This window comes from Trichoderma camerunense, assembly GCF_050948025.1.
Source record: "Trichoderma camerunense strain CBS 138272 chromosome Unknown V8C40scaffold_9, whole genome shotgun sequence".
In the NCBI taxonomy this organism is placed as follows: Eukaryota; Fungi; Ascomycota; class Sordariomycetes; order Hypocreales; family Hypocreaceae; genus Trichoderma; species Trichoderma camerunense.
In genome coordinates this window covers 146,694-159,939 of record NW_028145361.1, presented here as the reverse complement: position 1 = coordinate 159,939, position 13,246 = coordinate 146,694, and the positions used below count along the sequence as shown (strand labels likewise).

At 49.4% G+C, this 13,246-nt stretch overlaps 6 protein-coding genes across 6 annotated transcripts; 4 read left to right on the top strand and 2 right to left on the bottom strand.

The window, feature by feature from the left end:
* The first annotated feature begins 388 nt into the window (after positions 1-388).
* V8C40DRAFT_221250 (protein transporter YIF1) lies at positions 389-1,817 on the top strand. The gene is made up of 4 exons (XM_083212214.1): positions 389-763; positions 875-1,076; positions 1,148-1,473; positions 1,532-1,817. The coding sequence occupies exons 1-4, from the start codon at positions 491-493 to the stop codon at positions 1,691-1,693; spliced, it is 963 nt and encodes a 320-aa protein (XP_083072901.1). The 5' UTR covers positions 389-490; the 3' UTR covers positions 1,694-1,817.
* Positions 1,818-2,259: 442 nt separating this feature from the next.
* On the top strand, positions 2,260-3,742 carry V8C40DRAFT_244947 (Mpv17/PMP22 family protein). Its single transcript, XM_083215768.1, has 3 exons — positions 2,260-2,715; positions 2,817-2,896; positions 3,041-3,742. The coding sequence occupies exons 1-3, from the start codon at positions 2,617-2,619 to the stop codon at positions 3,510-3,512; spliced, it is 651 nt and encodes a 216-aa protein (XP_083072900.1). The 5' UTR covers positions 2,260-2,616; the 3' UTR covers positions 3,513-3,742.
* Positions 3,743-4,482: 740 nt separating this feature from the next.
* On the bottom strand, positions 4,483-6,063 carry V8C40DRAFT_287457 (uncharacterized protein; the record flags this gene model as incomplete). Its single annotated transcript, XM_083222720.1, has 2 exons — positions 4,483-4,943; positions 5,027-6,063. The coding sequence occupies 2 exons, from the start codon at positions 6,061-6,063 to the stop codon at positions 4,760-4,762; spliced, it is 1,221 nt and encodes a 406-aa protein (XP_083072899.1). The 3' UTR covers positions 4,483-4,759.
* Positions 6,064-7,677: 1,614 nt separating this feature from the next.
* On the top strand, positions 7,678-8,527 carry V8C40DRAFT_244945 (Dabb family protein). The gene is made up of 2 exons (XM_083215767.1): positions 7,678-7,985; positions 8,155-8,527. The coding sequence occupies exons 1-2, from the start codon at positions 7,770-7,772 to the stop codon at positions 8,386-8,388; spliced, it is 450 nt and encodes a 149-aa protein (XP_083072898.1). The 5' UTR covers positions 7,678-7,769; the 3' UTR covers positions 8,389-8,527.
* Positions 8,528-8,717: 190 nt separating this feature from the next.
* V8C40DRAFT_221215 (RmlC-like cupin domain-containing protein) lies at positions 8,718-9,696 on the top strand. The gene is made up of 2 exons (XM_083212213.1): positions 8,718-9,436; positions 9,565-9,696. Exon 1 carries the CDS (start codon positions 8,874-8,876, stop codon positions 9,432-9,434), a length of 561 nt encoding a protein of 186 aa, XP_083072897.1. The 5' UTR covers positions 8,718-8,873; the 3' UTR covers positions 9,435-9,436; positions 9,565-9,696.
* A 134-nt stretch (positions 9,697-9,830) lies between these two features.
* On the bottom strand, positions 9,831-11,865 carry V8C40DRAFT_265795 (major facilitator superfamily domain-containing protein; the record flags this gene model as incomplete). The annotated part of the gene is made up of 6 exons (XM_083219688.1): positions 9,831-10,619; positions 10,773-10,995; positions 11,062-11,268; positions 11,337-11,460; positions 11,518-11,651; positions 11,696-11,865. The coding sequence occupies 6 exons, from the start codon at positions 11,863-11,865 to the stop codon at positions 9,831-9,833; spliced, it is 1,647 nt and encodes a 548-aa protein (XP_083072896.1).
* Between the last annotated feature and the right edge of the window lie 1,381 nt (positions 11,866-13,246).

The following is a 13,246-nucleotide window of genomic DNA, read 5'->3' as shown; positions in this document are numbered from 1 at the left end:
CGAGTACGCGATGGGATTCTACTCTAGCGATTAATAGCTGCCGACGCGGAATGGCAGAAGCCGGATCACGTGTCAATGGGCTGGTGAAATAGTGTAAAAAGGGCCCAAAAACTCCCTAGAGGCCACGTTATAGCACTCAAGAGGCCCATGGCGGCTCTAGTACCCAGTACGGGGCCTGTACCTTGACCGAGCAGGGTCCCGCGCGTGGCTGCATGTACTCAGAAGTACTCGCCCCCTGCAACGCCCCCAATGCGCGCATCGAGCTCAGCGCCTCCAGCAGGTGCATGTATGACGCTGCAGCAGCCAAGTCAACCACATTTCAGTTCAATTCAAACCTGGCATCTCGAACATCGCCATCTTCACCTTCACCTCTCCCTGCCACAGCCAGGCTCTCACCAACAGCCTCCCCGCCTCGACGCGCCCTCGCCTCCGAGCTGAAAAAAGCATTTCCTTCTCTCGTCTTCTGCCTTTTCTTTTCAGCTCCAAAAACATGCATCGGGCGGCGCAGTCCCCTCCGTTGCACCACCCGGTGCCGCAGCACTTTTCCACGGTTCCCCAGCTCCGATCACCGCCTCCGCCTCCGGGGTCCGCGCAGTCGCAGCAGCTCGGCTATGGCGGGAATCCCTACCAGCAGCAGCAGGGCGGAAACATGGGCAATGCCTTTGGCGCATACGGCCAGTTCATGAACGATCCCACGGCGCAGGTGGCCGCGCAGTTTGGCCAGACGGCCTTCAAGCACGGCCAGGAATATGTGGAACAGAACGTGTGTCCATCATGCCCCTGTCCCCGTCCCCGTCCCCGTCCCCGTCCCCGTTTACTTGGACGGAGTCGTTTCTTGTTCCCATCCAGCTAACCTAGATGTTCTGCTTCATAGATCGGCCGCTACGTCAATGTTTCCGCGCTCAAGTACTACTTCAATGTCTCCAACTTCTACGTCGTCAACAAGCTCTTCCTGGTCCTGTTCCCCTGGAGACACAAGCCTTGGTCCCGTAAACAAGCCGTGGGGGCAAACGGCCAGGAGCTGCGCTATCTGCCACCGCGAGACGACATCAACAGCCCCGATATGTATATACCAGGTCGGTTGCGCGCATCGAATTACCAGTTACACGCAAGGGAACGGTAGCTAACATGAACATGGTCGATGTAGTTATGGCATTGGTCACGTATATTCTTCTATCCACTTTGGTTGCCGGTGTGAGGGGCAAGTTTAACCCTGAGCTTCTCGGATACACAGCAACAATCGCGCTCGGCGTTGTCATTTTCGAAATCATTGCGTTGAAGGTGGGATGCTACCTCCTGAGCATCTCCAGCCAGTCTCAACTACTTGATCTGATTGCCTACTCTGGCTACAAGTTTGTTGGCATCATTGTTACCATTGCCATTGCCGAGATTGTCAACGGCGGCAAGGGTACCGGAGGCTGGGTCGGTTGGTTGGTCTTTATCTACACCTTCTTGGCCAACTCCCTTTTCTTGGTAGGTTTCCAACACCCATCCCCCCTGATATGACAATACTAATTGGCCTGATGTTTAGATGCGATCTCTGAAATACGTCCTTCTTCCTGAAACAGCCACAAACTCCGGAGGACCTATGCAAACCGACACCCGGGTGAAGCGAAACCAGAGGACACAGTTCCTTTTCTTCTATTCCTACCTTGTCCAGCTATTCTTCATGTGGCTTCTCACTAGGCCTTGAAATTGATTTCATAGGGGGACAGAGAAATAAAAACAGGAATGAGGCGTCGAAGATGAGCCTTAGCTTTTGCGTCTGTGAAAGAAGATAAAAGGGCGCCACAGGATATCACGAAAGGCGTTAGACACGGAATAAAGAGGTCAAGATGTGATGTGCATATATGGTATGGACCGGCATTGAGGCGTGAGGCTGGCGCTATCGGCGGCGTTTTGAGGGTTTCCGCTCCACTGCGGGGGTTAGACTTGTTCCACTTAATTATTCACCAGACGACGCTTGTTGCTTCTCGATTGAAAGAAAGAAAAAGCCTTGGTTTGTCCAGGAAGAGACGAGGAGAGATGAGGAGAGGAGAGGAGAGGATCATGCGGGTGCTTGCTTGGAAGGGGCCACGTTTCCGAGATATAATCAGCTGAGACAGAAAAGCAGCAGAAGATACAAAGAAAGCAATCTACACTGTCCGTAATGACAGGTGTTCTTATGTGAAATGAAATGACATGCTTGGAAGATATCGCCGTATTAGAGGTCGCATTGATCACGACATGGCACGGTCTCGACATAACATGCATGGCTCTGCACGTGTTGTCAGCTATATTGAACAGCTTGTCATCACGAATTGCTGCTTATAAAACCGCTGATTTAGGCTTCAATGGAGTTCCGTAGCCCTGGTGGAACGCAACACACTGTTATCGCTAGTGCTACCTTAACGTTAGTCAGTGGCTGTTAGATTGTGCAGGATTGCTCCATCCGTCGGTTTTTATAACAATTCTAATCCTGCCTCGCATCTCGAAAATTCCTCGACTCAAAAGCCGATACCACCCATACTATCTCTCTCTCTTGATTCCTTCTCTACTTATTCTTTACAAACATTTCTTATTGACACACATACATATATTCATCATAAGTTGTATCTGCAACAGCACCGTCCAACCATGGCACCGTCACCCATCATCCAGGCAACACTGCAATCTTCCCTCTTGGCAGCCTTGTCCAATATCCTCGCGCAGGCCATCACCGCATACCGAAACAACGTGAGTAACAATTCTCAGACATAATGATATTCGCAGTCCATCTCTTTGTTGAAGTTCTTCATGAAAGATAAGAGTCGACTAATGCGAGTCTTGACCGATAGGAAGCTGTCACAATAGACTGGGTGCCCGTGTTCCAATATGTCCTCTTCGCCGTGGTGAGCACGCCGCCAAACTTTCTCTGGTGAGTTCCATCCATCTTGCAACCCTCCCATCACTCCCACCATCTTGTATTCTTCATCATCTCAACCACCAAATAATACCCTCATAACATATAACAAGCATCTTGTAAAACATGATACATACATCTTGACTAACCCTCCAACAGGCAAGACTTTCTCGAGTCAACATTTCCCGCACACCCCTCCCCCAAACCCCCCTCAGACTCCAAGAAAAAATCCCCATCATCACAGCCTCCTCCCCTCTCCCTCACAAACACCATCCTCAAATTCCTCCTCGACCAAACCATCGGCGCCGCCCTCAACACCCTCCTCTTCAGCACCTTCACCCACTCCCTTCGCCAAGCAATGGTCCACGCCCCGCGCATCACCAACTTACCCTCTGCCGCAAAGTACTGGTCCAGCGCCGGCGCCGTCGACTTTAACCGCGTCGACTTTGGTAGAGTCTGGGCCGCGTCAAAGGCAGAGTTCTGGGCCCTCATGTTTGCTGCTGCGAAGCTCTGGCCCGCGGTGTCGCTCGTCAATTTTACGCTGGTCAAGTCTGTGCAGGGGAGGAACTTGGTGGGTGCGTTGGCGGGAGTTGCGTGGGGGGTGTATATCTCGTTGGCCATGGGAAACTGAGAGGAGTAAGAGAGATGAAGTCTTGATGTGATAGTTGGAAGTAGAGATGGGGGTTTGAGTAGCTTGGTTAGTCAAGGCTGGGTCAAACGAGCTTCGTTCATGCCATAAGATAGATAGACTCTGATAGAGTAGACACCTACTAGAGTAAAAACAGTGCAAAGATAGAAAGGAATAGCATTTCATCCTGTCTCCCTCCAACATCTACAACATCATCACGGGCAATAGATCAGCATTTACATAACTCATTCAATTAACTCAAACATCGCTGGCAGACCAGCGCTACCTCTAAGCTCAGCTATCCTCTCTCGCTTCCATGCCAACTCCCAAGGTTCTCCAACCATCGTGCCATTCCAACAGCCATCAGTGCTATGACCTCAGCTCAGAGCAAACAAGATACAAAGAATGTGTACTAGATGTCGCTTGGATGTGTTTCTCCCCAAAGTGTAGAATTCCAATGAAGAAACCAAAAGGGGTAGAAAGAAGAACCAAAAGCAGATCAAACCAGACTATTTCTTTACCCCTGATTGCAAATTGTAGCAAGGCAAGAAACCACAAAATAGCAGTAGACGAAGCAGAACTTTTCCCATGTCGCCGACCCTAACCGTAATCTGCCGCAAAGAGGACAGAACCAAACATGATCAATTTCTTTTTTCTTTTTTCTTTTTTTCTTTTTTTTTCTTGGTTTTCTTTTCTTTTGAAAACAGCAAAACGATAGCAGACCGAGCCGTACTTTTCCCTTTCCGTTGACAATGACCGTACTGAGCAGCAAGAAAACGGGAGCAAACAAGAACAAGAACTTTTTGTGACCCTTGACCGGAATATGCAGCAAAACAAGAACGAAGACCGAAGACCGAATCAACCCAGATTTTTTTGTGGTCGTTTTTGCTTTGTAAAGTTGCTTTGCTCAAGTCCTCTTTCCAAAGTTCCCTTGACCCTGGATGTGATTTGTAGGCAAAAGCAACAAAATGGCAGTAGACGAAACCGAGATTTTTAGTAGCTTATCGTGACCGGAATTTGCAAGCAAGACAAATAACAATTGCTTCTCCATCCTGAAGTCGAGCAAGGAGAAAAGCTTTTCATGGCGACCAAACGAAAGAAGTGAAACAGAAAAATGAACGGTAGAATAACATGGACCACACCACAAAATAGTCTCCAGCTTTCCAAGTGAGAGGATTGGATCATCGCCGGGACTGTCTTCTTCGGTGTCTTTTATAGACCGCGAAGGATAAATCTTCCTCAACCATTACCTACTGATCGGTATCGGCTTCAGAATCCTCATCCTCGTCGATAGAAGCCAGAGTGGTAGCGAGTCCAGTCATGGAAAAGGTTGGCTCGCGGGCGACAGCCTCAGAAGAAGGCGTTTCAGAAGACGAAGTGGAGGACGACTCGGTAGACCACGAATCGGCACCGGGAGATTCCGAATGATTTTGGCTAAAAGAGGTTTAATGTTAGTCTCTGCTTGTCTACAGGTACAACAAAAGACATTGACGGCGGTAATAACAGTGGCGACTTACTTGGTAGCAGATCCAGACACATTGGAAGCAGCGTCCTTGGAGGCATCATCTTCGCCATTGCTATCAGAGGCCACAAATGACTGGTCCATAATGTCGTCGTTGTCGGACGGCATAGAAGTATCGCGCTGTGCGGCAGAGACATGACTCTCAGCCATGCCGTTACAGGGGTGGACGTCGGATGGGGGTCTGCTGAACCAATCTTCATCCGGGCTGGAAATGTCCATCTGGTAGTATGCCGCGAGCTCGTTAGCCTTGGTATACCAGTACCAGAGCCAGCTGCGCCACATCCAGAATTCTTGGTCGGTAGGGCGAGGGTTGGTAAGAGCCTTGCTGGCAAGCATGTAAATAGACCAGAGGATCCAGCGGACATCCTGAGGCATGGTACATCCCAGCTGCTGGCAGGCCCAGAGCCGAGCAGACTTCATGACATTGTCACCAGTATGCTCGGCCTCGGCAAGGTGCGCAAACGAGTCCTGAGTCATGCCACGACCACAGAGCAACCAACCAGGCAGTCCGTCGTAGTCGACAAACCTCATGAGGAACAAGCCGGGGTGGCGTCGATGAGCCATCAAGTTAGAACCGAGCTCTCGATATGTGGCGTCGTGTCGAGGGACTGCTTCGAGCGCCGAGCCATGCTCTGGCACGTCGCTGGGAAGCGGGAAGATGGTGGCGAGTCGGACGGACGGGCCACGAGCATCCCCTTGGACGATACCACCCGTCATCAGTCGCAGGAAGTCAGGGGGGACGCTGTAGAACGAGAAATGATAGTCATTTTCTCGGACCCAGGTCACCTGGGGGACTTGGCTGTAGTATGCAGGGGCACACTCGCCACAGCATGGCTGGTCAACTCGGGAGGTGGTAGCCATGCAGTGATAGACACGATGAACCGCGCAGAAATGGTAGTTGTAACCCGGAGAAGTCATCTCCCAGTGATGAAGTATAGGGTTCTTCGACTGGGAGTCTTCTTCGGCAACATTGTAGCAACGGTAGATGCAGTCCCGCATATAACCAAGGCGGTAGCTAGCGCTGAGATCCATCTTGAGAGCAAGATGCTAAGGCTGTTCCAAAGTCTAGAATGTCAGCGAGAGTTCACATTGTAGGCATGATGGCAGAGGCTAGAATCTGAAATGGTAGAGATGCAGGGAGAAGAAGATAACTTGCTCACGAAGGGGGGTTGTTTGATGCTGATAGATTGATAGGGATCTTCTCGCTGATATTGAGTGATTGCTAAGTGAGTGATGGTAGTGATGATGCTTGAGAGAGAGCGTTGTTGATCGAACAAGACTCGGTTGAAGGTGGGTGAAGATGGAAGGAAGAAGAGAAGAGAAAACAAGAGAGCGCGCCAGAAGAAAATAAATACACGGGCTGGAGCACGACCAGCTGGCAGATCAGTAACGCGGTCAACCTCGACGTGTGCTGGGCATTAATAAAAACAAGGTACTAGTAGAGACTGGCGGCCAGCTGTCAAAAAGCTTTATATCCAATGAGGAATATGGACGGACGGACGAGGAGTTGCAAAATCAGTCACCGGCTGGCAAGTGGTGGCTGTCAGGGGCAACGCGAACACTCGGGGAGAATTTATAAAGTAGAGGCGGATATCTGGCCAAAGATGCGTGGGTGTAAAATATGAACGAATGATGATTATAGATGGAAAAAGAGAGCTTGAAATTTGTCAAAGATGGAGAGTATGGAAGGGATATTGTTGCTACGGATGAGGAAGGGGTGGCTCGGAAGCGCTGAACTCTTCCGTGCAAGGCAGTTTCGTAGAACTAGCAGAGCATAACACATTTGCCATTCTATACTTATGATCTACGGAAAATATTTTCGTAACGATATCATAATCTATGCAGTTTATAGCGCATCTGAGCTATTTCGGTACATACATACAGTTATAGATGTAGATGCTGTGTCTAGCCTAGTAGGTAGGAGAAAGAAATCTGGACTATACTATATACAAGGTATCTAAAACCCTCCTCTCATGAGTGACTTCTCTCTCTTTCATTTGTATATACTACCTAAGGTACTCTTCATCTACAATTTTTTATCTCTATCTGCGTTGAAATACACATTCCTACTCCATCTTGAATAGCAAGGCATCAGCACCTCCAGCAAACACAATCAGGCAAGGCGCTGGCCCAAAAAACAAGGCCCCTTGTCATTCACAACTCCCAAATGCGGCAAAATAAATCCCGGAGAAAATACTACATCATCCAATCATACGCTGCCATCCATATTGTTTTGGCATATTTGAGCCATCCTCTGATGATGCTGATATCCAGGATTTCCATCTCAACAGCCTTTGACCCACCGATCGCTCTCTACGGAGTAGAGGGGTTCACATTTCCGCGCCGCTTATTTCCCACCTAATACAGATCACGACACAAATCCCGAGGTATCAACCGCCTGCTTATTCTGACGAAACACTAATCACGGATCCCATGATGCGATATATAACAGTATAGATAGTTATGTCAGACTCCTGATTAATCAACGAATGAATCCGTCCACGGAATTCACGTCCCCACGCCGCCGCTTTTTGGCCGAGCTACGGCAATCTGCCATTCCCGATCCAAGCCGCGGGGCAACAATAATTCCCCGTTCCAGCACAATCTACCATCATAGTTTAGTTAGAGCTCACCTCAGCTCTCTAGCTGTTGCTGTTGGGTCCTCTTTTCACCTGCGGAGCCGATTCCGCTTCTCTTCTCCTCCTTCACTTCCCTCGGCTTATTATATAAAGTCTCCCATGACCTCCCGTGTGCTTCGGCCTCTGGCTCTCAACTCCAAGCAATTTGCCCCTCGCCCGTCAATCCGATACCCCGCCACCCTCAGATTGTTTTCCTCAGCATCCGTCAAAATGGCAGACCGCGTCCACCGAATCACCATGTTCAAGCTCCCCAGCGAGGAGAGCCAGAAGAAGCTCATTGAGGAGTACAAGACTCTCAAGGAGAACAACCGAAAGGTGAATTGAATTGAGCTCTTCTTTTTCTCCTTGCCCTTGTTATATAGGAAGCTACATACTTGAGGCACAGCGACCACATCAAATCCAACCCCTCATGAAAATGCCCCTCACTCCTGAACTCTTGGGGGAGAATTCTCAAAAAGCTGACTCGACTTGTGTATAAATCCAGGACGGCCAGCCTTACATCCTCTCCATAGCCGCTGGCCCCGCCGAGCCCGACCAGCGCTCCCAGGGCTTCACCTTCGTCTCAAAGTCCGAGTTCGCCAGCCTCGAGGACATGAAGTACTACGACGAGGAGTGCGTCGCCCACCAGGCCCTCAAGAAGGTCGCCATGACTCTTGGTGTCGAGGGTATCATGACCGTCTACTTCAAGCCCCAGGTCGTCGGAGGTGTTGCGCCCTGAAAAAAGCCGTTCCTCTCTGATTCTGATGGAGCCCGGGACAAAAATGTTTGATGCAAGTAAGCGCTTGCATTGAGATGAAAATAGACGCCCGCCTTTAGAAGAAGACAAAAAAAAATAAAGTAAACTCAACACAAAAAAACTTTACTGTGACGGAATAAGCATGACTCCATAGTGATTAGAATGGCTGTTATACTAATCAATCAGGGAGTTGTTGCATGTGCCTCATCTTGGCATCTATTTGGAATTTGCTCGGCGAGGTGCAAATGGGCAGGACTAACGCTACCACAGCCCCCACGCAACACCATCATTACATCATGTTGATTCCAACTCCCAGATCTAACCAGCATCTCGCTTTGACGTCAAACATTTCCTGTCAAATCCAACAACATTCATCTTCAATCGAAACAAAGCAAACATCCAACCAGCTCCGCTCATTTCTCATTTTCAGCTCATCACCTCCATCTCTTCAGGGTAACTAGTTCATCATGAGTCCCAACAACATCAACCTCGATCCAACTCCCCTCTCCAGCCTCCGAATCTCCAAACACCAAATCCCAGCCCACGACCTCATCCCAAACTCCTCTCTCCAGTCAAAGCCCCTCATCATCTACCACTCCGCATTCTCCCCTGCACAAGCCTCGCCAGATCAGATCGAATCTCATCTCCTCAGAATCGGCGTCGTCACCCCTCAATGGCGCTACACCATGTATAACACCACGCACTTCCACAGTACGACTCACGAGGTCCTATGCGTCACAGCTGGTCGTGCCAAGCTGTGTTTTGGAGGCGAATGCAATCCCGGGCGCGTTGAGCCGGTGGTCAAGAAAGGAGACGTCATCATCGTTCCCGCTGGCGTCAGCCATCGTCTGCTGGAAGACAAAGATCGCGATCCGTTCCTCATGGTCGGAAGCTATCCTAATGGCAACAACTGGGACATGTGCTACGGTAAACATGGCGAGGAGTCAATGATCAAAAATATCAAGAATTTGCCGTGGTTTAGTAAAGACCCCATCTACGGTGATGAGGGCCCTGTACTAGACGCATGATTGTAAGCTGATGTCATTCATTCTTTCATTCGGCTTATTTGTTCTTTCTTTTATAACAACAAGGAAAAAGCAAGAACCCATATCGTATATAATACATTCATCTAATCGACCGCCACTAATGACATCAAAGCTATAACACCAGGCAAGAACATATAAGTTGCTGGCTCTTGATCAAATTGTTCCAAAAATAAGCACATAGCATAGCGAAACATCTTATGAAGAGGATAAAATGAGAAGCGATCCACCGCAACCAGAGTTTATACCATAACTTTACCTCGAATTTGAAGGCTATCATGTTGCATTGGCTGAGGACAAGTCCTGTGGAGACAAGGAATCCAACACGGTGTCGAAATACTGCCGCATAGGGAGGCGTGGTTCAAATGGTGATATGCCATGTCAGACGATTTGGTGGGTATTGTGAAGATCCGTCATTTCTGTCTCCGATTCACTGCCGCGTCGCGAGAATTGATCTTCTTTGGACCTTGAACTCACGATTCTCAACGGCGTGGGATGCCTCTCTAGAGTGAAAAGGGCAGCAATCACCATGACTGAGCAAATGCAAGCCAATATCTTAATCTCTTCAGAGTACGCTCCAGCATAGACGGTCTTAACGAGATCTCGCTGGTCGACTGGAAGTTGCAACCCTGACAGGGGAGATCGATGAAGGCTCTCGAGTTGCCCTTTGGTTAAGTGACCTTCTAGATATCGGTTAACGTGAATGTTAAATATGACTGTGCAGATTGAAAGGCCTATGCTGCCCCCTAACACTCGAGCCTGGGCAACAGCCCCTTGTGCTGTAGCTTTCTCACTCGACTCAGCTGTGGAAATGCTCGTCACGATGGTGGTTGCCGAAAAACAGAGACCGACCCCTAGTCCAAATATTGCTTGGTAGGCATACTGAGATGGCTCCGCACTATTTGCTCCCGATCGAGTCGTCATCAGCCCCAGTCCCAAGAGTTGGAGGCAGGATGATCCAATGAGAGTATACGACGTGTTGTTCTGCTTGCTGGATATTGCGCCACCGAGGAAAGATCCGACTGCACAGGCACCAAGAAGTGGGAAGAGGTGAATACCAGCCATGAGAGCATCCTCACCATTGACGATTTGAAACCGCTCCGGAATAATGACTGTCAAAGAAATGTACGGAAATCCCGTAAGAAGAGTGAGTCTGCTTCGCGTCAAGTCCTGTTCAAAGGCGTGAGGAAGATTGTACTCTTACAAGAGGCTTGACGCATAGACTCTGTGCAACATCAAACGAATTGGAAATATTGGCTCAATATGACGGTGCCTTTTTGAATCAAGGACCACTTCCCAATAAATAAATGCAGCCCAGCTTACCCCCGATATAATAAGGGCCGATATGATAACCGGACTGGACCAAGCAAAAGTCTGGGAACCGGCTTGCTGAATAGCAAAAACGAGCAGTGACGAGCTACAAAGTAGAGTAGCGCTACCGATGAAGTCTATACTCGCAAAGGCCTCCCAAGAAAGTAGATGGGAGACGTCTTCTTGGGGCCAGAAGCTCGTACTAGCAAGAATGGCAACTAGTCCAAAGGGAATACTGTCGTAGGTGCATATCAATAGACGTTCAGCACAGGTTAGGTGCGTCGGGACTTTGCAGACTCACTTAAGGTTGAAGAGCCATCTCCAATCAGAGAGCCTCGAGATTAGGCCTCCAAGAAGAGGGCCAAGAACGAAGGCTATGGCAAGTGTTGCTCCGATCATAGCTCCGATCAGGCTGGGTCGGTGTACAGGGCCGACTTCAACAAGTGCTATCTGGGTCAAACTGTACAATCCAGATGCTCCTATGCCTTGAAAAGCACGGCATACGATACTGATGGACATGTGTCACTATCGTCTTTCCTTCTGTTTTGCAATGCTTGGGATTGGGACCATACGTACAGTGCAGTCATGTGTTTTGAATTGGCACAGCCTAAGGAAAATCCAGAAAAGATGACCCAAGAAAGAACTAAAATGTTCTTCCGCCCATATATGTCGCTCATTTTTGAAATGCAAACGGCGAACCCTACAAAGGTTGGTTAGAGAAGCCGAATCTGTACGCGTGCGAACACATGACTCGAACCCATATAGGTCAGCAGATACGCCAACACAATCCACGGTGCATTGACAAAGTCGCCCAAGTCGTTCGATATTGTTACCAACGACGTCGACACAATCGTCGTATCGAGGGTCGAGATCAAAAGTCCAACGAGGAGCCTACATCCGTTAGGACAGCAAGACTCGAGGAGGGAAAGCCATACGTTATAACGAGAGCCGCCTGATGCAAACCCGTCACTTGTGATGAGCTTCCATAGCCAATTTTTGCGCGTGAAGCCTCGTCGTCCATGGAATTGGAGGCCTGTGATCCTGCCACCATCTGTCCCAAGGATGGATTTGGGTACGAGAGTGACACACGATACTCTGTTGCCATGATTATTGGGGAGAGCGAATATTTTTATTTCGATGATTTGTGAGAAAACAGTATAGTCTGCTCAAAGAAGCCAGAGTCAGGAGTTCAGCTTAGTTGTTGCAACACTTGGATCTTGAGCAGGTAGACAAAGAAGAAAGGGGAAGAGAAGCGCGATGTTTTGAAGCTGAATTGTTTGTCACCGAGGGCTATTGAGGAGAAGGAGAAAGGTCGGCAAAGATAAATTTTGCTGATAGAGAAGGTCAATCGCACCACGCGTCGCCATCACAGGGAAGGAACTGCTCACGCTACAAGTCCAGACCGATTTGAGACAAGGCGCAACTTCTTCGTGAAACTACACAGTATCAGCTTCTAAGACTTTCAAACCCCAAAATAAAGAAACTTGTCACCATTCGAGCCCTTTTGCGTCGATTCAGGCTCCTATGATAAATCATACACGATCCTGGCCATCCTCGGGCTGTGGGAGCTGTGAGAGCCGAAGTCAGACATAGTCATGCTGAGACAGGCCGGCGAGTCGGGGAGATGGATGACGGTCCCTGTCCAGAGGAGGATGCTCATTGAATAAGTATCCGAAACATTCTCTCGGCTCGGTTGCACCTGTACGGCTCGTGGAGCTGTATGTAGCCTGCGTCTTACAGGAGAGGCCCGACCATGCTGTCCAGCAGGCTCCTGAGAAAGCGTATGTGAGCAGCTATGCATTCACCGGCTCCTCGTCTCGGCGGCAACATCGTCACGGACTTGTTCAATTGTTTCAGGATTTCCTTCTCTCTACGCTTAATGGATACTAGGAACGGCCGAATACTCTATTAGCGGACGGGACAGCGGGTATCGGAAGGGTAACTGAGCCAGAGTGACACTGTTGTATGATGCCGAGGCAGCAATTGCGTGGCAACGGCCTTTCTGGTATATGTCGCGATGTTATACCGCTACCGTTAGAGACAGGTCGCAAATTGCACACGTCGCGCCAGATGCCGGCTGGCATTTGACGCCAGCAACGAGCCGTTCGTTTGCGCTGCGGTTACACCTCATCTTGCTTCGACCAGTCAGACGTATGCAATGGGACAGCACTTGCGTGGAAAAGTAACGATCAGTTGCTGAACCGGTTTCACAAGAGGTTTGTTTCATCGCACGAGGATCTGAACTAGCATGCTGCCGCTTAAGCCGCCTTGCAAGAGATCTGGCGGCTGGTGTCCAAAACAGTTGGCATTGATAGCCAATTGCACGGCCCGTTGCATCGGTATCTGATCTACTCAGTCATCGAATCTATGATATACACTTCGAAATTATGCGGAACGGATTAATGGGCCGAGTCCTGAATGTTTGCTTGGGAGAAGAGGCGATGGGCGACTACAGAGATCCCGCAAAGGCCTCCGTGGCATTCCTC